Source organism: Schistocerca americana, chromosome 2, assembly GCF_021461395.2.
Source record: "Schistocerca americana isolate TAMUIC-IGC-003095 chromosome 2, iqSchAmer2.1, whole genome shotgun sequence".
Classification (NCBI taxonomy): Eukaryota; Metazoa; Arthropoda; class Insecta; order Orthoptera; family Acrididae; genus Schistocerca; species Schistocerca americana.
The window spans coordinates 326834681-326857759 of NC_060120.1; the positions used below are offsets into that span (position 1 = coordinate 326834681).

The 23079-nt window shown below is 40.1% G+C and overlaps 1 protein-coding gene across 2 annotated transcripts in view; it reads left to right on the forward strand.

Annotated features, from left to right (window-relative positions):
* The window catches only part of LOC124595477 (targeting protein for Xklp2-like), a 127050-nt gene that overhangs the window by 58922 nt on the left and 45049 nt on the right, over positions 1 to 23079 (forward strand). For both annotated transcript variants that reach the window (XM_047134235.1, XM_047134236.1), the window contains exon 7: positions 498 to 617. In XM_047134235.1, the coding sequence (XP_046990191.1) occupies positions 498 to 617 (120 nt within the window). The remainder of the gene's footprint in view (positions 1 to 497; positions 618 to 23079) is intronic.

Below are 23079 nucleotides of genomic sequence, written 5' to 3' on the forward strand. Positions count from 1 at the left end.
CAACAGGAGAAATAAAATACAGTGCATAAAATCAGCGAAAGGCAGCCACACAGCCAGATGTGTGGAGCCCACACACTTAACATGAAACTGCATTCACACTAGCTTTTGAACTCTTGCTCGTTTCCTACCAGAAAGTACACACAAGCGCACACACTCAAACGCACACTCTCACAGCCATGGAAGTGTGCATTCAGGTTTCACTAGAAAAAGACCAAGAGCTCAAAAGTTAGTGCTGTTAAGTGTGTGTGCTCCACACTTCGGGCCACTGTGGGTGAGTTGTTGCCTTTCTGTTACTTTATGTATTGCTCCATCGGAGAAGTAAAATACATAGTATATTACAAATAGTGTTCAGTGTTTCATACCATTTCTGTGGCTAATAAATTGGAATGGATTGTGAATATGTGAAATAGAACTGCAGTAAAGTAAGAGATATTTAGAAAAGTCATTGTAAATTTGTTGTGCATTCCTAGTCATTATTTTTATTATTTTTCAATCAGACAGGTGGTGCAAAACTGGCTGACACATCTCAAATGCTGCATACTAAAATGAATACACTTCCAGATGAAAAACACCCTGTAGAACCTGACGAACATAATACTGTTCATCCTGTGTGGGAGGTAAAACTAGTATTACTTATTTTGCTTCATTTTTTAATGAAATATATAGCATTACATGCATTGTATGGTCATATTCAGTGTCTCATAATGTATTGGTAAATGTCCTGCCTGTTTGCAGTAAGATGTACTGTATCACAGTTAATCATAGTCTATTCAACTCAACAGTATTTAGTGTATATATGTATATTTAGAGAACAAACAAACTATATTTAGTGTATCTGATAACTTGAATTGTAATGTATACAAAACTGTGTGTTAATATTAAATTTGCCAGCTATTTGACAGAAGAATAGGCGTGAGGAAAATTTATTGGAACTATTAGAATAATACTGTTAGAGCCTATACCATGCCGGATTCACTAACTGCAAAACAAGTTTTCACCTCTCATGTTGTTCTCGATTAGTGGTGAAAAAAACTATTTGTTGTTTGCCTTTCTTATTGCTGCTTAAAATTTCTTAAATTTTAAACAAATAAATACTGTTCGTGCCTTTTCAATGTAATGAGCAAGACTCAAGAGATCAGTCTTGCAACCTATTACACACAGTTAGTTCCATGCAGTGATGGTTTTATTCGGGGATTTGCAACTAGACTGCACTATTGTATCCATTCCGTGTGGCAGGTGACTTGTTGATAGCTCCATGTAGTAAGTGTTAATTGTTAACAGGAGCAGACTGCTGTCTGTCCTGTCATTCCACAGGCCAAGCTATGTCAACAACCCAATGTGGAAGTAGGTGCATACTCACAGCTCAAAGTGTATTGTGTGTTCCTGACTAGGGTCCTGTTCTTGGGTATTATGCAAATGTGATACATTATGGGAAAGTGAAGTGTAGAAATTGTACATTCATTTTTGTATAGCTGCATGTGGTTGCCAACGGTGAATAAGTCTAGGTATTCATGAGGATATATTTTTTTTTGTAAAGTGAAAGTAAACATCTACATACGTATCCACAAGCCACCATATGATGCATAGCATAGGGTACCCTTACCAGTACTAGCTCTTTCTGTGAGTGGAACAGCAAAGAAATTGTTGAGGGAAAAATTATGGTCTATATGCCTCCGTAAAAGCATTAATTTTTGTAATGTAATAATATTATGAGAAGCAAAGTTGCTACTCACCATGCTGAGTTGCAGATAGGCACAACAAAAGACTGTTACAATATAAGCTTTTGGCTAAACAGTAGCAGCTTTTCTCTTTGTAATATTGGTATTCCATCCTGGATTTTCCATTGTCTATTTGCTCTTATCTTATTTTCGTGGGTTTTATGCAGAATGTACTGTCAGCAGTAGAATCATTCTGGTCAGCTTCAAATGTCATTTCTCTAAATTTTCTCAACAGTGTTCCTCAAAAAGAATGTAACCTCGCCTCCAGGGATTACCATTTTAGTTCCCAAAGCAGCTCCGTAATACTTGTGTGTTAATTGAACCTACCAAAAACAAATGTATCAGTCTGCATCTGAATTGCTTTGATGTTTTCCTTTTATCGGACCTGGTTGGGATCCCAGACTTGAGCAGTACTTAAGAATGGGTCGCACTGGCATTCTGTACATGGTCTCCTTTACATACGACCAACAGTTTCCTAAAACCCTCCCAATAAACGGAAGTGTACAAATTGCCTTTCCTACTTCAGTCCTTACATGCTCATTCCATTTTAAATTGCCTGTATCGTTGCACACAGATATTTAAACAACATGACTGTGTCGAGCAGCACACTACTAATGCTGTATTTGAACATAATGGGTTTGTTTCTCCTATTCATTTGCATTAACTTACATTTTTATACATTTAGAGCTAGCTGCCATTAATCACACCAATTAGATATTTTGCTGAAGTCATCCTGTATCCTCCCACAGTCACCTGATGATAACACTTCCATACATTACAGCATCATCAGCAGTCAGTGTCTGCAGCCTGTGGTCTAGTGGCTAGCGCTGCTGCCACTGGACCATGGGGCCCAGGTTCGAGTCCCGGCCGGAGGGGATTTTCTCTTTCCAGGAACTGGGTGTTTGTGTTGTCCTCCTCATCTCATACTCAGTCAGGAAGTGCCGAGACTGCAAATGGAAAGATATGGAACTTGTACGTGCGCTAATGGCCACAGTGTTGAGTGCCCCACAAAACCATAATCATCAGCAGCAGCAGCAGCAGCAGGAGCAGGAGCAGGAGCAAACAGTCACAGATCACTGTCCACCCTGTCTGCCAGCACATTTATGTATATAGAAAATAATAGTAGTGGTATCACACTTCCTGGGACACTCCTGATGATACCTTCCTTTCTGATCCCTCACCTTTGAGGTCAGCACAATATGTTCTATTACTTCAGAAGTTTTTGAGCAACTTACATGTCGGGAAACCTATTCCAGGCTTTTCAGAAATCTAGAAATATGGAATCTGCCCATTGCCCTTCATCCATAGTTTGCAGTATGTCATGGGAGAAAAGGAAAAGCTGGGTTTCACACCAGTGATGTTTTCTAAAACCATGTTGATTTGTAAACTGAAGCATTTCCATCTCAAGGAAATTTATTATATTCAATATGAGAACATTTTCAAGGCTTCTGCAGCAAACAGATGTTAAGAATATTGATCTATAAGTTTGTGGGTCTGTTCTTTTATTCTTGTAATATACAGTTCACTCGGGCTTTTTTCCCAGTACTCGGGACTTCGCCCTGGGTGAGAGAGATGCAATAAATGCAAACCAAGTAAGAGGTCAGTGCTGTCTAGTACTCTTCATAAAACCGAATTGGATTTCTATCCGGACCTGGCAACTTGTTTTCAACTCTTTCAGTTTTTTTTTCTCTATGCCACGGATGCCTATTACTATGTCATCCATACAGAAGTCTGCAGGATGGACGAACAACAGTATGTTTGTATGGTTCTCCTGCATGGACGATTCCTTAAACGCAAAATATATAAAACATATTGCGCAGTGCGATATTTGTGAACGGGCATTGTTTAGAAATGACAGTAATCTGAGAAAACATCTGAAGTGTATATATCTAACAACAAATCTCTGCATTAACCATAGTCACATTTGCTAAGCAAGAAATGCGTAAGTAAGGTACTGTTTTTGAAATGTGATTTAATTGTTGAAGGAAGGATTAAGATGTCATCTCACTTTTAAATGGTAACAAAAACCACATTATTTCCTTGGCCTTATAAAACTTTTAAGAAAACATTGCTGTAGTAATTCAAACTATATCGTTCAAAGTAATATAAATATAGATAAAAATCAGCCCACTAAGTGGCTGAAGCAGAAAACACGTGTAAAAAAATTGTATGTTTACATGCTTTTGGAGCCAGTGACTCCTTATGGCAGAAGGGTTGAAGGAAAAGGTAGACAGGGGAAAGGAAAAGGACTGGTGGGGCTTACAAACTGCGGAGAGTTAACGGAAAAGTCATTCAGAAACTGGGATGAGGAGAGACTTACTGGATAGGATGAGACAGAAAGACTGTTGTTGCCTGCACCAGGTGAGAAACGAAAAACTGTGAACTTAAAGGTGGAAGATGGGCTAATAAGTGGGACAGAGAGTACTGAAAAAACATCGTGCAAAAGTCAATTAGAGCAGAAAGCTAAGAGCATTGTACATGGTACACAGGTTAGGAGGGCAGGGGAAAAAATACATAGATCGGAAAATAAGGGGGGGGGGAGATCCAGAGGGCACATGTGCTGAAACAGACTGGCACTAAAATCACGACTATCTTGTTTTAGAGCTTGCTCTGTAACAGGGTATCGTGGGTCACCAGCATACACCCCCTGTCTATGTTCATTCATCCTAAATAACTGGTGGTAGTCATACCAGTGAATAAGACGGAACAGTGTTTACATAACAGCTGGTACTTGACAGGTCATTTCGCAGACGGCTTCCCCTTTGATATTACATGTTTTGCCAGTCATAGGGCTGGTGTAGGAGGGTGCACAGGTCACTCTTAAAACAGTAATGGTCACAGGTCATAAGATAGGGAAATGGGTGCAGTGGATATTGGGTGTGACAAAAAGCTACTCTAGCTGTGATGCACGAAATGTCAGATAAAATAGACCTCATTTCGGGACATGCTTTTAGGAAGTAATAGCATTGTCAAAGCAGCTGTTTAATACACTCAACAACAGGATAGTACTGAGTGATGAGAGGTGTACCCCTACGTTGTTCTTTGGAGGGATCACCAGTGCCAAGAGTGGATGTGATGGCTCAGGAAATTTGCTATTTAACTAGGCTGGTGGGATAGTTATGCACAGTGAAAGTTGATGTGACACAGTAGTGGTGTGTTGCTGTAAAGAGTCTGTGTCTGAACAGGTAAGTTTGCTATGGGTAACAAACCTGTTTGGGAGGGAATGTTTGACTTGAAAATGTCAACATCCAATGTGAGTACTGTTGTTCGTTTTTAGGTTTAATGTAAGCAGAAGTGTGTCTCTGATGCTGAGTGAGGATGAGGTCAACATCAAGGGGAGTGGTACAAGATTCATAATGGGACCATGTAAAATTTAATAGGGAGAAAGTATTTAGAGATTCATAAAATTTTGACAGTTCATCCTCACCACGAATCCATATTACTTAGATGTCATCAATGTATATAAACCAATCAGGGGCTGAAGGCATATGGGTCCCAGGAAAGTCACTCCAAATGACATGAGGAAAGATTGGAATAGCAGGGAGCCCAATTTCCCTGGCCATCTCGAAGTAGCTGGTTCCCAAGCACACACTGAACATGTCTTTTTCTCGGTTGAGCAACACCTGCAAACTTTAGTACAAAGACTACCCTATCATATTAAAGACACCAATCATTTTCTAGGTCATCTGAAATCTGTCTGTCCCATGCTCACCACGCACATTCCTTGTCACCTCTCTCTATACCAACATTTCCCACATCATGGGTGTCTGCGGATGAACATAACATTAACCAGCATTGTCCTGGTTCCAAACCTATGACGTCCTTCCTGCTCATCTTGATAAATTTTATATTTATAAACAACAACATTTACATACATACATACAAACAAACAGATCAGGTTTGTGGCGTGGGTACCATAGTGGCTTCTTTCAAAGAAAAGTTTTTCATGTGGGTCCATAAGCCTTCAGCCCCTGGTTTGGTTTACATACATTAATAATGTGTTTGACTATAGACTTGTGGTTAGGCTGACCTGTTAAAATTCGTGGAATATCTAAACACATTCTCCCAATTAAATTTCACAATTTCCTATTCCAAAGCCCATGGCTCCTTCGTTGCTGTTGATAATATCCTCACCAAAAGTCTGCTACACACTTATGTTCACATTAAAACTACTAACAAACAATAATACGTACATTTTGAAAGTTTCCATCCTTCCCATGTCAAACATTCCCTCCCATACAGCCTTGGCGTTTGAGGCAAACACATGTGTTCGGATGCAGACACTTATCAGTGATACATGACCATTCTCACCTTAGTCTTCATGGGATGTAAGTACCCAACCGGTCTAGTTCAAAAGCAGATTTCCCGGACAGTCACATCCAGTTCTGGTAATAATGTCCTGAAATTAGGTCCATTGTGTCTGACATTTTGTGCGTAGCAGCTAGAGTAGGTTTTTGTCACACCCCAATCTCTGCAATATCCTGGTCAGCCCGTAAGCTCCTTCTGCACCCATTTCCCTGTCCTATGGCTCTTTCCCCTGTGACGATCACTGTTGTAAGACTTTGTCCTGTGACCCCCCCCCAAGCCACCTATACTAGCCCTATAACTGGCAAAACATGCAGGGTGATTAATTGTTAATGCAATTGCTTTTGTGGCATGTGGCCAGCCAGCTTGGGTGGCAGGGGGTCCACAGTAAACATAGCGTGGTTTGTCACATCAGTTATTTCTTACATACATAGTATAAAAACTTAGAACGAAAAGTACATTACTCATTTATATTAAGAAAGTAGATGCTTTTACTGCTTTCCTTTGTTGTTCAAGCATTTCTGACACCTGCTTAGGAAATTGCTCATTACACTCTGCAGCTCCCTCTGAGAAATAACAGCAATTTAATAATGGACGTTAATTTTAAGTTCATGTAAAGTGTGTGTATTTGATTTTTTAGGGGGGGGGGGGGGTGAGGAGGCCAAATGTTGTTAGTAATAACATTATATGGAAACACATCATGAGTTTCCTCTAATGAGAAGTTAGCTATATGTTCTATTGTAGAGTCCTGCTGAGGTGTCATGAAACCATGTTCTCTCCCAGTTAATTGCTCAAAAAAGGCTACAAAATGTTTCCCACATATCTCCTCTGTTAATTGATATCGGGAAAAAAGAGGGCCTATAATTCTCTCAGCACTATTAGCACATCATTCTATTTTTTATCATGTGGAAGTGACTCACATATTATGTTAGGATTTTCAGAACTCCAATAATGGTTGCTTTGTGAATTAATGTACCTGCTTAGGTGGAAACATGATTCATCCAAAAATAATGTTTGGTGAGGGCCAGTTGCTCAGTCGTGTACCCTATTAAAAATCTATTCCCAAAACTGCAACTATTTTGCAGGATCACCTGGTTTAAGTTCTTGCACTGCAGTTATTTTATAGTGCTGGAATTTCAGTAACTTTGTAGCTCTTTGAGCAAAGCCATGGGAAATTTCCATTTCTTGAGAAATGCTTACTATCGATTTTCTGGGAGACTTTTCCTGAACATACTCAGTGTTATCCAGAATTTCTTCTGTAAATTTTGTTCATGGTTGCCTGTTGCCTGTCAGGAACAATTATAATTTCGCAAAATTTATTTATCAATTGATGAATCATTCTCTGGTTAGGAACTCGAAAATCAGCAAATTCCTCTTGGAATAATCTCATTATTGCCTGAGCTGATTCTGTACCCACATATAAATTGTAGATGAATACTCTTTGGCGAATAGAATTTTTGTATTTCACCATTCCACTTGAAACGCTTTCACTCAGTGCACTGTATTGTGTTGCCTAACAAACTCCTTTTACTTGTGCAAACATAGGCCTTGCAGTGGAGGGGGAGTAAATTTCCCACCAGTGCCACTGCTGGCTGGCTGCCTGTTGTGCACAAAATCCCTGCCAGGCGGTTATGTTAAGGACTCATCATCCTGTACCGTCAGAAGGAGAGCCACCTGTGTAGTGACACATGTTATCAGGGTGGTGATTCTTGTGCAAAACTTGTAGTTCTCAGGGAATCACATTTACCTGGAAAAAATGGGGAAATCTCGGGGAATTTCAGGAATTTCATATAATCTCGGGGATGCATCTTTACCCTAGCACTGAAATTGAATTTTATTGAGTTTTATAAATCACAAATTTTAAAATACAAGGGGCACTCCAGGAAGGAATTAACAATATTATGAAAAGGAAATTTGCCAGTCACCATATAGCGGAGTTTCTGAGTCGCAGACAGGCACAACTAAAGGACTGTCACAAATAAAGCTTTTAGCCCATAACGCCTTCGTTACACACACACACACACACACACACACACACACACACACACACACTCACTCTCTCTCTACGGTCTCTGGCAACTGAGGCTACTGTGTGTGTGTGTGTGTGTGTGTGTGTGTGTGTGTGTGTGTGTGTGTGTGTGTGTGTGTGTGTGTCATATATTTTTAACGAAGGCCTTACTGGCTGAAAGCTTTATTTGTGACAGTCTTTTTGTTGTGCCTGTCTGCGACTCAGCATCTCTGCTATATAGCGAGTAGCAACTTCCTTTTCGTAATATTATTAAATTTTACAATACTTAACATCTTAAAATATGTTAATTTTATGAATATTATTCCATACAGTTATTGATCTTTCAAAAGTACAGTTAAACCACTGCTTATGGCTGCTGTATAGCTCTGCCAAGAGGTTAGGAAAGTCGTCATTGTGGTATGCCGGCCCCCACTCCCCACGTTTAAATGACCACCCTGTGGTTGTATTCCAACAGTTACATAAATGCTGTTTATCGTTCTACATTGGCATGATTGCTACTAAGTTATCATTTAGAAATGGGCGTAGTCAGAGGATGAATGCTGGTAACAGGTTCTGTTGCAGAGCACACCTCATAACATGAGTCATCATCTCGGTGCCTGTTTCACCACATGTGCTGTCTAAATTCTTCCCCCTGACACCAGTTTCTCAGAGCTTCGCAGCTGGGAACTGGCGTTACAATATGACCGTAGTTGTCACCATCCACCTTGCCTCAGTTTGTGTTAATTTCTGCAGCTTCAGCAGGTTTCTTTGTAATTATTTCTTTCTTCACTCTGTTTTAGTTGTCTGTATCTTTCATTTTCTGACCTGTATATTTTTTTTTCCCCTGCCCTCCTAACATGTCTATCATTTATAATGCACATTGCTTCCCGCTCTCCCTGACTTTTGCACATTGTTGTTTCAGTAATCTATGTCTTGCTTGTTATCCCATCTCCCACCTTTAAGTTCTCAGGTTTTCAAGTCCTTAATTTCATTTGAGTGTATGAGAACAGGTTACAACATTTTAAGAGTGAAGTGAAGGGTTGGCTAGCAATCAGATATATACAGGGTGATCAGAAAGTCTGAATAGCTTGTAAGAGTATTGCAGGGTAGATTGTGCTGAGAAATAATTAAGAACAAAATTTATATGGTGCACTATTTCCATTTTCATCGCCATTGATGTTAGCCAATCAGTTTATTGTGCGCACAGATTCAAGCACTTGCACACAGTAAAATGCTGTAATGCACAAACTTCTGAGTCGATGAGCTTTCACTTGTTCAAATGGTCATTATTGGTTAAAATGTGCTGTTTCGGGATGTGATAAATTTGACACTTACAGCGCGGCCGCCCTGACGCCATACGGGCGCGGCCGCCCTGACGCTGGTGACGGTGGCCGTATACCACATGGGCGAGCCTTTATTTGGCTCTGTAAGTACGTTTAGCGCGGCGCCGAAGCAGTTTCGTTAACTAATGTGGAGGTATTTCATTCTTCTTCCACAAGAGGCAAGCACTTTCTGGCTATATCATCCTGGGAGCAGCTGTGAGCACTACAAAGACGAAGTTACCTGCAGTTCATTCACAGGTGTTTACGATCATGAAAATATCGCGCAGCGAGTTGATGGAGGCAGAGATCTTAGATATTCTTCATGAAGATGCAGGATCTGAAATTGACGATTCTGACAAAGAGGATTTGTACTCTCCAGGCGAAAGTACAAGTGATGATTCAGGTACCGGTATGTATATGTCTCAGTTGTTCATAAAGTGAAGAGTTCATTACGGCATTTTGTATTGTGAGTAATGTTCATTACTTAACTTGCATTTAGTACCTTTTAGCACCAATCTTAGCATTATTTTTTTTCTATGCAGACAATGGTACAGACCATCAGTCACCATCTGTGGTACCTGGTCGTGTGTGCCTCACTGAGCACAAAGAGCAAGATTGGTCGGAAGTAGACGATCAGCCAGCACTGCCGGATTTCCAGGAAGTAGTCGGTGTAGCATTGCATTTTTCAGATGCCACTGAGGAGCTTCAGTATTTTAGTTATTTCTTTGATAACGACCTTATTCAGTTCATCAAAAGTGAAACGCATCGGTACGCTGGTAACGTTATTATGGCAATGAAAAGCAAAGATAGCATGAAAATAAACTCTGTTTGGCATAAGTGGTCTGCAGTAAAATTGCAAGAGATTTACTGGTCTCTCAGTATTATTTTGCATATGTGCGTCATCAAATTGCTGAAAATCAGTGATTATTGGTCAACAGACCCATAAATTGTTGTCGCGATAGATTTTGCGCTACATTGTCGATGTTACACTTGAATGACATTGCTGCGTTCATTAGCACAGGCGAAGAAAAGCAAGACCAACTTCACAAAGTGAGCCCTTTGTTTGATTTCTTTGTGAATAAAAGCAAAATGAGTTTTCGTCCAGGCATGAATCTGACAATAGATGAGGCAGTGTGTCCCTTTTGTGGTAGAACAAGCTTCAGAGTATACATGAAAAACAAACCCAATAAATACGGAATAAAATTGTATGCTCTCTGCGATTCATCAACTGGTAATGTGCTAAACTGTGATGTATATACAGGTTCTGCAGGCAGTGTTGACAATAGTATCCAGGCCTTGTAAAAAGGTTGTGTTCACAGTGTTTTGGCAAAGGACATTGCATTTATATGGATAGGTACTACACCAGTCCATCTCTTTTGGATATGTTGTGGGAAAATAAAGCTCTTGGAGCGGGAACTGTAATGAAAAACAGGAAAGGTTTGCGACGAATATTCAGAACACTAAAACTAAAAAAAAAAATAGTTTCTCAAAGGAAACACCATCTCTTGGCGGTGAAGTGGAAGTCAAAACGAGATGTTTTTTGTCTTTCCACAAAGCATAAGTCTACCATCACTAGTATTCAAGTGAGGGCCAAAGGTGGAATAGCAGAAATTGTGAAGCCAGACGTTGTTATTGATTACGATAAGAATAAAGCTGGGGTTGACAGAGCAGATCAGTTTTCCAGCTATTATCCGTTTGCCCGAAAAACTTTGAAGTGGTGGTAAAAGCTGGTTTTCCATTTCTTTATCGAGTCAACTGTCAACAGTTTTATTTTATATAAAGAGAACACTAGGAAGAATGTGTCTCTAGTAGACTTTATTCACAGAATGGGGAAGAAATTGGCTGAGAAAGGCGGAAATATTTTTCAGCAACAAGCCGCTTCATCCTCACAAATTGAGAGGACATTTTCAAGGCACTTTCCAGAGAACGTTCCACCCACTGCAAACAAGGTGAATACTACTAGGTATTGCAAAGTATGTTCAGACAGGGGGAAGAAAGAGACGGGTAAGAGCATCAGGAAGGAAAGTAGATGGTAGTGCAAATGGCTCTGAGCACTGTGGGACTTAACATCTGAGGTCATCAGTCCCCTAGAACTTAGAACTACTTAAACCTAACTAACCTAAGGACATCACACACATCCATGCCCGAGGCAGGATTCGAACCTGCGACCGTAGCGGTCGCTCGGTTCCAGGCTGAAGCGCCTAGAACCGCTCGGCCTCTCTGGCCAGCTAGATGTGGTGCAAGGACTGTGGCATTGGCCTACGCGTCCCACAGTGTTTGCAGGATTTTCACACAAAGGCTAACTATATCTGAACTATAAAAATACTCTAGTTTACAGGTACCTGCAGTTAGACAGTCCAGTGATACTTTGTTTTAAATTTAGATACAGTAATAATGGCATCACTCAAGAGAGAGATCATGTAAAACTTTATCCACGATATTTTTGTGTTTTATTTTTAAACTCACATTCATGTAAAGCTCTGAAATTTTCCTTTTAAATGATGCAAGAACCATATTCCAATCATTTTTCTGTTCTTTGCAATCTAATTTCAAACATCCATTAAATATGCCAGTTCACAGCCAAGTGCCGGGTGTAAAGAGGGCAGTGTTGAAAGTGTTAAGCTAGGTGAGCAGAAGCTCCATTTGTTCACCTTGAGGAAACCAAACAAAGAACATGCTTGGTGATATTGTCTCTGGCAGGCTGCTTGAATTTGTGCATGCAATGACCTGATGGCTAACTTCAGTGCTAATTAAATCAGGACAGCGCAGTGGAATTCCCCCCTTCCCCAGCACAACATACCCTGTCACTCTTATAAGCTTTTCACACTGTTTCTGACCATTCTGTGTAGAAAGAGATACTAATTTCAAATTCAATTTATTACGTAGAAAATTTGTCAGTATTTAAAAGTTGCTGTCTAAAAAATTATCTAGGTCCACAAAAAAAGTGAGCTGTAGATAACTAACTGAATTAAAATCATGTTTAAGAGGAGGAGAGAAATTTATATGAAGGCCAGAGTAAACCAAGATCCAATGTTACTTGCAACTACAAAAAATAATGTAGTATTTTAAGGAAAGTCATTATAATGTCTAGAACTATGCTTGTCCTGATAGAAATAAATAATGCAGGTAGCAGATAATGAGATTAAAACTACATGAGATATTGTCAAATTGGAGACAGTATAGCCTGTCAGGTGACAAGATACCATAACAATTAAATTAAATGGCAATATCGTAAATGTTTCACAAGGTGCAAGTACTTCCACAATCACTTTCTAAATGTAGCAGAAAAATAGGAGTAAATGGTTCAGATAAGGAAGCATGAGGATGTATTAAAAATATCTTTCCACAAAACTGTAAGCACCTATAATAAGCACCAACATCCTTTATTGAAATTAATAGAATCATAAAATATCTAAAAAAAAAAACAAAAGCTACTGTGGTGTTGATAGAATTTGCAGGCTTTCTTATGTTGTCGTTGTTGTTGTTGTTGTTGTTGTTGTTGTTGTCTTCAGTCCTGAGACTGGTTTGATGCAGCTCTCCACGCTACTCTATACTGTGCAAGTTTCTTCATCTCCCAGTACCTACTGCAACGTACATCCTTCTGTATCTGTTTAGTGTATTCATCTCTTGGTCTCCCTCTACGATTTTTACCCTCCACGCTGCCCTCCAGCACTAAATTGGTGATCCCTTGATGCCTCGGAACATGTCCGACCAACCGCTCACTTCTTCTGGTCAAGTTGTGCCACAAACTCCTCTTCTCCCCAATTCTGTTCAATACCTCCTCATTATTTATGTGATCTACCCATCTAACCTTCAGCATTCTTCTGAAACACCACATTTCGAAAGCTTCTGTTCTCTTCTTGTCCAAACTATTTATCGTCCACGTTTCACTTCCATACATAGCTACTCTCCATACAAATACTTTCAGAAACGACTTACTGACACTTAAATCTATACTCACTGTTAACAAATTTCTCTTCTTCAGAAACGCTTTCCTTGCCATTGCCAGTCTACATTTTATATCTTCTCTACTTCGACTATCATCAGTTATTATGCCCTCCAAATAGCAAAACTCCTTTACTACTTTAAGTGTCTCATTTCCTAATCTAATTCCCTCAGCATCACCCAACTTAATTCGACTACATTCCATTATCCTCGTTTTGCTTTTGTTTATGTTCATCTTTATCCTCCTTTCAAGATGCTGTCCGTTCTGTTCAGCTGCTCTTCAAAGTCCGTTGGTGTCTCTGACAGAATTACAGTGTCATCGGCGAACCTCAAAGTTTTTATTTCTTCTCCATGGATTTTAATACCTACTCCGAATTTTTCTTTCGTTTCCTTTAGTGCTTGCTCAATATACAGATTGAATAACATCAGGGAGAGGCTACAACCCTGTCTCACTCCCATCCCAACCACTGCTTCCCTTTCATGCCGCTCGACTCTCATAGCTGCCATCTGGTTTCTGTGCAAATTGCAAATAGCCTTTCGCTCCCTGTATTTTACCCCTGCCGCCTTTAGAATTTGAGAGTATTCCAGTCAACATTGTCAAAAGCTTTATCTAAGTCTACAAATGCTAGAAACATAGGTTTGCCTTTCCTTAATCTTTCTTCTAAGATAAGTCGTAAGGTCAGTATTGCCTCATGTGTTCCAACATTTCTACAGAATCGAAACTGATCTTCCCCGAGGTCAGCTTCTACCAGTTTTTCCATTCGTCTGTAAAGAAATCATGTTAGTATTTTGCAGCCATGCCTTATTAAACTAATAGTTTGGTAATTTTCACATCTATCAACACCTGCTTTCTTTGGGAGTGGGATTATTATATTCTTCTTGAAGTCTGAGGGAATTTTGCCTGTCTCATACATCTTGCTCACCAGATGGTAGAGTTTTGTCAGGACTGGCTCTCCCAAGGCAGTCAGTAGTTCCAATGGAATGTTGTCTGCTCCCGGGGCCTTGTTTCGACTCAGGTCTTTCAGTGCTTTGTCAAACTCTCCACACAGTATCGTATCTCCCATTTCATCTTCATCTACATCCTCTACTATTTCCATAATATTGTCCTCAAGTACATCGCCCTGGTATAGATCCTCTATATACTCCTTCAACCTTTCTGCTATCCCTTCTTCGTTTAGAACTGGGTTTCCATCTGAGCTCTTGATATTCATACAAGTGGCTCTCTTTTCTCCAAAGGTCTCTTTAATTTTCCTATAGGCAGTATCTATCTTACCCCTAGTGAGATAAGCCTCTACATCCTTACATTTGTCCTCTAGCCATCCCTGCTTAGCCATTTTGCACTTCCTGTTGATCTCATTTTTGAGACGTTTGTATTCCTTTTTGCCTGCTTCATTTACTGCATTTTTATATTTTCTCCTTTCATCAATTAAATTCAATATTTCTTCTGTTACCCAAGGATTTCTACTAACCCTCGTCTTTTTACCTACTTGATCCTCTGCTGCCTTCACTGCTTCGTCCCTCAGAGCTACCCAGTCTTCTTCTACTGTATTTCTACCCCCCATTCCTGTCAATTGTTCCCTTATGTTCTCCCCGAAACTCCGTACAACCTCTGGTTCTTTCAGTTTATCCAAGTCCCAACTCCTTAAATTCCCACCTTTTTGCAGTTTCTTCAGTTTTAATCTCCAGTTCATAACCAATAGATTGTGGTCAGAGTCCACATCTGCCCCTGGAAATGTCTTACAATTTAAAACCCGGTTCCTAAATCTGTCTTACCATTATGTAATCTATCTGATACCTTCTAGTATCTCCAGGATTCTTCTATGTATACAACCTTCTTTCATGATTTTTGAACCAAGTGTTAGCTATGATTAAGTTATGCTCCGTGCAAAATTCTACCACTCGGCTTCCTCTTTCATTTCTTAGCCCCAATCCATATTCACCTACTATGTTTCTTTCTCTCCCTTTTCCCACTGTCGAATTCCAGTCACCCACTATTGAATTTTCATCTCCCTTCATTATCTGAATAATTTATTTTATTTCATCATACATGTCTTCATTTTCTTCGTCATCTGCAGAGCTAGTTGGCATATAAACTTGTACTACTGTAGTAGGCATGGGCTTCGTGTCTATCTTGGCCACATTAATGCGTTCACTATGCTGTTTTTAGTTGTTTACCCGCACTCCTATTTTTTTGTTCATTATTGAACCTACTCCTGCATTACCCCTCTTTGATTTTGTATTTATAATCTTGTACTCGCCTGACCAAAAGTCTTGTTCCTCCTGCCACCGAACTTCACTAGTTCCCACTATATCTAAGTTTAACCTATCCATTTCCCTTTTTAAATTTTCTAACTTCCTGCCCAATTAAAGGATCTGACATTCCACGCTCCGATCCGTAGAACGCCAGTTTTCTTTCTCCTGATAACAATGTCCTCTTGAGTAGTCCCTACCTGGAGATCTGAATGGGGGACTATTTTACCTCTGGAATATTTTACCCAAGAGGACGCCATCATTATTTAACCATAGAGTAAAGCTGCATGCCCTCGGGAAACATTATGGCTGTAGTTTCCCCTTGCTTTGAGCCGTTTGCAGTACCAGCTAAGCAAGGCTGTTTTGGTTAGTGTTAAAAGGCCAGATCAGTCAATCATCCAGACAGTTGCCCCTGCAACTACTGAAAAGGCTGCTGCCCCTCTTCAAGAACCACACGTTTGTCTGGCCTCTCAACAGACACTCCTCCGTTGTGGTTGCACGTACGGTACGGCTATCTGTATCGCTGAGGCACGCAAGCCTCCCCACCAATCGCAAGGTCCATGGTTCATGGGGGCATTCAAATAATAAAATGAAATAATAGTGGGTGTAGCCCTCAACTATGTACCCTCCGTCTCAGAGTTGAAATATTAAAAGTTTTGACTTGTTTCATTGTCTAGGGGCTGGGATACGTAGGTAGCACCCTTCAGTTCATACAAGTACATATAAAACAAATTTCAAAGGCCAGAATTAAATGATTAACGCCAGGCCAATAGTGTAGTCAATATATCTTTGTAGTGGTGTGGGAGCAGCATGAATTTCAAAATAACTTAAACTAACACAAATTATGAACGAAATGGCATATTAATTAAATGCCTGCATGCAAAAAGTTTTGACAAGATATAAAATTTTTTTCACTCGGCGCTAAGTCGCCTTCTTGCACTAATTTTTTTTTCGTCGCACTACACATGCTCACACGGATCTCGGCACCAAGTATTGATCAACTCACATCAGTGTTTTGACCAAGTGCCTCACAGAAATCATGTCTGCCTCTGAATTCCAAGCTCCACCGTTTATTGTAACAAATCTGTCGACAACGAAAACCAAAAGTAGAAACCCCTCAACAAACAATTTCCCAAACAACCAGGATGCTCACTAAAGATCCCCTCCAAATCACAGTGGGCTAAAATTCCTATAAGTTCTATTTAATTGACTTTAATTAATCCTTCCTACCTCCAAGCTCCAAATATTGCGTGCACATAGAATTACAATTTTAATACCCTTCAAATTGACCACTAATTTCTTTGCCACACTCTTATGGAAGCATAAATCAGTACATATTTTACTTAAATCCATGAGGTCGCTGACCTACACGCACCCTCAGTGCCTAAACTTCCCCCTTTTTCACATGTACATGGCCACAGTAAACTAACAAATTACTAATGAATCCCCAAGCAAAACATAAAATTATCCCTCCAAAATCACTACCACTAATTACAAATTAGAACAGCTTCTCACATCTGCTCTTTCTCTATATACCCTTAGCAATTTTAAACTTCTCTTGTTTCCACATATGCGGCAGCAATGACCGTAACATTCTGCCATACCAACGCCAATCAGTCTCACTGGAATCCCACTCCTCCTTCGTATACCAATCCGTACGAACTTCATTACACAAACTATCCCCATCCACACTATTTACATCATCCCTCTCTATTTTCTGTTAATTCTTCCACACATTTCGCCAATTCACTACCCACAGCATGCACAACTTTGCCCCCCACCCCTCCCCCTCCTCCTCCAAAGTATCGACACTTGCAGCTTCAACAAAATTACAGTTCAATTCACTGTTAAACACTTTATCTTCCTGAGGTATTGGGACTTCCAGACTTGTTACATCCCGCTGTGATTGGTCAAAAATCAGCACACGCTGCCATTCCTACACGCTTTTCATTCAAATTAACCCCCGATCCTATTTTACATACATTCTCGCTTTCACACTCTGAGAAACGTTTTAGATTCACACATTCATCAATAAGTTTCGTTTCACCTTCATTTGTGATTAGAAACGTGTAAATTTCTTCCTCCGAAGTATGAATACCAGTAGCTTTTGCATCATTACATAAATTACCATTACTCTGTTCCTTTAAACAGAAATCATCTACCACCTCCAATACATTTTTAACTTCAGCTGCAGGCGAGACCAATGCTAAGCCTCTCCTTAGTAACATTGACACTTTCTGCCGAAACACAATCGTCCTCACTTGCAGCTGGCGAGAGACAATTTTCTTCCACAAAATTCATCTTCTCTTTAACTTCTATTTGAACCATTGAGTCTCTCCAATTATCACCATTCATACACTCATTCATTAAACATGCAGAACTTAAATCTTTCCCCGCAAATTTATTCCCATTACTTTTACTTAAATCTCTCTCAAATCTATGCTTCCACCGTTCGCACCTGCTTTTATTGAAAGAGCCACCTATATAGCCTTTGTCTTTAACTTACTCTGTAATACATATTTGTTGCCTTTCTCCAAACCTATTAACAATTTTACCATTACCATTACCATTGCCTGTTTAGATCGCCATCCCCGGACCTGAGAAGTGGCGAACATCAGTTTCCCGATCGGTTGTTACGTGATAGCACTTCACACGAATTTCCCCCGTCAAATCTGCGTTCTTTACTCAGATCCCGTTCATAGAAGTTATGATTCCTGTTTGTTCTCTGACCATTCTGCTCATTCCAGCTACTATCTCCCTGCGAATTCCTTTGATTTCTCTCACTATTATTATTTTGGTGGTGATTATTTGGATTCCAATTTTGGTAACTACCAACTGGTTTGCTCTGAGGTTTGAACTTCAAAGCCCTCTCTAATTTTTCTAGAAATTCGTCCACGGAATCACATCGACTATGGAAAAGATCCCACTGCAAACCTTCGGGTAATCGCCTTTTTAATGTGGTGATTTCTGTTAAAACCCCCCAACGGATTTTTCACATGCATACGTTCACAAAGTTCGCACTTGCAAAAATCTCTCATCATCCCATTACCATACCTGTAACGGCCCGTTTAAGAATTCATTTTGAATCCACGTCCGTTTTGCCTCGCTCCAAAATTTGTTCAAAAACACTTTTCGAACTCTTCATACGATTCGCATGACCTATATTTAGCATTTGCCCAAGACTGTGGGTCTCCCTCCAAATGCCATTTAACGTATTTTATTTTCGCTTTGCCCGACATGCCATGAACAAAAGTGTCCCTACACGCAGCCAAGAAATTTGCTGGGTGATATATTCCGTCTTCTGTGTAATGTTTCACAGATCCGGTATTTGCCCAACGGATATTTTTAACCGCAGTGGCCTGTTGGGCGGCTAACAAATTTAAATCACTTTTTATCTGTGGCGTTTGTTTCTTAAATTCATTTTCTCTAGTGATACTGGACTCTCTTTTATCTCTAATTTTGCCCACTTCTTTCTCCCCCTCACCTACACAATTGGCAATGTTACTAATTGCTAAATTTACATCGCTTTTATGAGCATGTTGCGCTTTTATACACTCGCTTACCTTGTCCCAAAGTTCCATCTATATCTTATCCATTTTTTTCCCCAAGATCTTTTTCCACTGATTCGACTTTAGATTTTACTACTGCAGCTTCGTCTGTAATTTTCCCCATATCCACTCGGACACATTTTATCATCAATTGCTTTTTCAAGGTTACCCGTAAGTTTTTAAACTTCCTCTTTCACATTGGAATCTATTTCAGTTCGCATTGTACCCATATCAGACTGAAATGTATCCGTCACTGTTTGAATTGTACTGATATTATTTGCCATTATATTCATATTATTTCCCAATCCCTGGATCATTTGCATTAGCTGAGACATCATATCTCCCCCACATTCATTTCCCTTGCCTGAATTCCTACTAGTTACACTTTCGCGCTCTGATTTCAGACTAACTGGCTCACTTCCATTTTCAGAATTACACATACTAGGTGACTGTTTTATATCCATGGAGCTTGAACTTCAGAAACAAACACTATGTCTCTATTTGCACAGGCACTTATCTGATCTGAGATAGTTCCCTCAGCCATGGTGATACCGTAAGTTGAAGGAGAAGTCGACATGAAGACTGTCCTGCAATACTTGAAGAAGCTGCCGGCGTACTGCTGTTGATCTACGTCCGCCACTGGATAAAGTCCCCTGATGTAGTTGTAGCTGCTGCCGGTTACCGTGTGTTCCAACTGTCTCCGATACCGCTGTCCATTAAACGTGCCAACCGCTACTGTTCGCTGCATTCAACTTATTTAGACTCTGAGCCCCCACGTAATTTGCCTTTGACGTGATAGATTAGGATCTCTATTGATAGCATGTGTTAGTTGTGGAAATTACGCAGTAATTTCACTATTTACAGAAACCTACTTGTGAAGGAAAAAAAACTATCTCACACTGTATTTTGTGAGAGGTTCACTCTACAGAAATCTCTACTGGTTTTGCCAAGGTTTTTTACACTCTGCATAGTATGCTGAATAACAGAGAGCAAAGTAATTACCAGTTTGCAGGTCACAAATCCCGGACAAGCCCCCAATTGCAGCCTCTCAAACAATATGAAATGGATGAAACGATGGTGAGGTGTTGCCCTCAACTATGTACCCTCGGACTCAGAGTAGCAATATTAAAAGTTTTGGCTGGCTTCGTTGTCTAGGGGCTGGGATTCGTAGTTGCCGTATTACTGGCCAAACACTGCTGAGTCTACAGTATACCATAAGAATACACACATGAATCGAATGGTTGAAGGTTTCTATTGCTCGGCAATTGCGAATTATGAAAGTAACATATAAATTAAAGATTGCAATTAAATAAAATCTGCATGTACTATCGTAACGACTTTAAATGATGAGTACGATAGTAGAAGTCCTTTTGAGAATGCGGTATATTTCTGCAAAACACTTACTGGTGTCGATGGTCCAGCAATTAAATAAAATATAAGCTGAATAAAAGGGAAACAATAGATTCCTACTACACGTAATTAGTTATGAACAACAACATAGCTCGCGAGATATTAGCTTCTAAATGCACACTACGTCTTCACTGTAGAAGCCAAGGAAATCTCACAAGTGCTCGAGTCGGTACTCCAAAGTTTTTCTATCTGCCGTGACCATGCGCAAACTGCTCCACACTCTTGTCTCTACCGTGACCAAGTGTTCGTAGCGCCATCATGTCCAGCACTCCTAGTGTCCTGCGCCGTACTCCCCTGTCCTCTTTCCCGAACTTGCTTCCATCCAGTCTCCCCATTTATGAGCGCTGTGATTGGCTAGAGCGCTCACGCCATGTCTTCAATCCAACGCACCCACACAAACATAATGAAACACATTTGAAATACTGGATTTACATTTAAATAACTTGAAATTATATAAATATTCCTATGGCTGGACCATAAACACACACTAACACACATTATTAGATACATAAACAAATTAAACAATCATACATCAAAGGGATAGAACAAAAGGTAGGCCAGTAACCTAATGTCTCTGTGCTTTCTACAACACAGCAAATATTTAACCAATTTCTTCATGAATAGTATATACCGGATATAAACAAAGGCATAGATGGATAAATATATTTATAAGCATGCTGCTACTGTTTTTTCATGTGACTGTGGAGTACTTAAGGCCTGACGCCATTGATAGTAATTGGCCACTTTGACCTCCAATAACTCATGTACTATTAAAGTTACTTGCCTGTAATTCATACCAATTTAGGTTTACACTGATAGCTTTCTAAAGACACATGGATTGACAAAATCAGATGAAGCGTTCAAATTTTGGAAATTCATTGCTGGGTGTTACTTATATAATTTACCGTCAGATACTAAACTTTAAACTAATAAAGATATTGAAAATCTGATTACACCATCAGAATCATCATGCAAATAATAGTAATGTACATGTTTCTTTTTCAGGTATCATTATTCATTTAGCTACTATTAATTTCTATACAAACTGTGAAATGTCTGCCATTAAGGTTTCACAATGTCTGTCATCTTTGGCCCTCCTGGTGCACAGCGTCACCAAGGAATTCCCAGCCATGTGCTCGATGGACTACACGCTGGGGCTACCCCTCTCGTCCAGCTAACATTCGCCACCACGTGTTTGCTGCTGGGCCCCGGCTGGTCGAGCGGCCTGTGTGGCCACTGCTTCCTCCGAACTTAGAATATTTTTAGGGGGCCACGACTCGCCCATTACCTCACAAATTCTGCATAGTTATTTGGATTTCAGTAAGGTTGTTTAGCTAAGAATGCTTCATTCATCAAATAGCACAAGCCTTAAATAATAAAGTTGGAAGGGTGTCAGTGTGCAAGGGTAAAAGGGAGGGGAGGGTTAGATGATCCTGCACCATGAAAACTAGGTTGGGAGTTCATCCCCAAATGGCTCACACTGAATGGAAAATGTTGGAAATGGAGGTCAAACCCCAAGGGGACCAAAAACGACGAAAAGGAGATACAGGAAACTAAACAATAGCACATACTAAAACAAAGCCTGGAGGAGAGCCAGGGTGATATAAAGAAGTCCACCAAGAGGGAAAGGAGGGGGCAGGGAGAAAGGAGCAAGGACTGGGAAGGAGAGGAACAGGGACGTTGATGCAGTCTGGAAAAAGGAAGGAGACTGCAATAGCTCAGGGACCCGTACGCACCACACACATACGCAGAAAAGGGACTGTGGGGGCAATGGCCATGCTCCACCATGGAACTGGCCGGCAGCAAACGGGGCCCATCAAGAGGGAATGGCAATGCTGGCAGTGTGAATTATCTTATGTAAATATGACCTGGGAGTTATATACAGGCCAATCAGCACAATGGAAAGCCCAGTGGGGTAACCTGGCCATCAGGAGATGGGAATGGAACGAGAAGTGCTAACTATTAGAGAAGTCATTGTGTGGTGACCGGTGTAAGGAAGGAAGAAGGGGAGGGAAAGTGAATGAAAAATCACTGGCAGAGAAAGCCCCATATGTGGCACAAAAATGAGTTGGAGTCCACTATTAAGAAGGCACAGGTCATCGTCTGCAAGAAAGTAATCAATGAGGAGACCCCGACTAGACAAAAAAACACTGTACAACTGAAAAATAGCCAAAGGAGCAAATTTCATATCATTTTATTTACTTCATGAATAGTTTTGGGCCATGATTCATTTTCAAATCATCCAGATAGTCAAAATAGTATTTCGAAAAATACAAGAACTGTGTCATAAAATATATGTAATATTAAGTGCAAATGAACATTACTTTTCTTAAAACCTTAAATATTTCTCTATTTCAGCAACACAAAATTTTCATTGAATTTAAAAAATTGACAGAAGGTAGTTCTTTTATCACTATCATGTACAGTTGTCCAGTTACAAAACACACCAATTTCATTTTTTTACATTTTGATGCGCACTCTGCCATGCATAGGCAAATGTTTAATGCAGCATCCTACAGCTGCATCAGGCAGTGGAAGACGCGCTACGATAAATTTCTGCACTTGGGCAAATG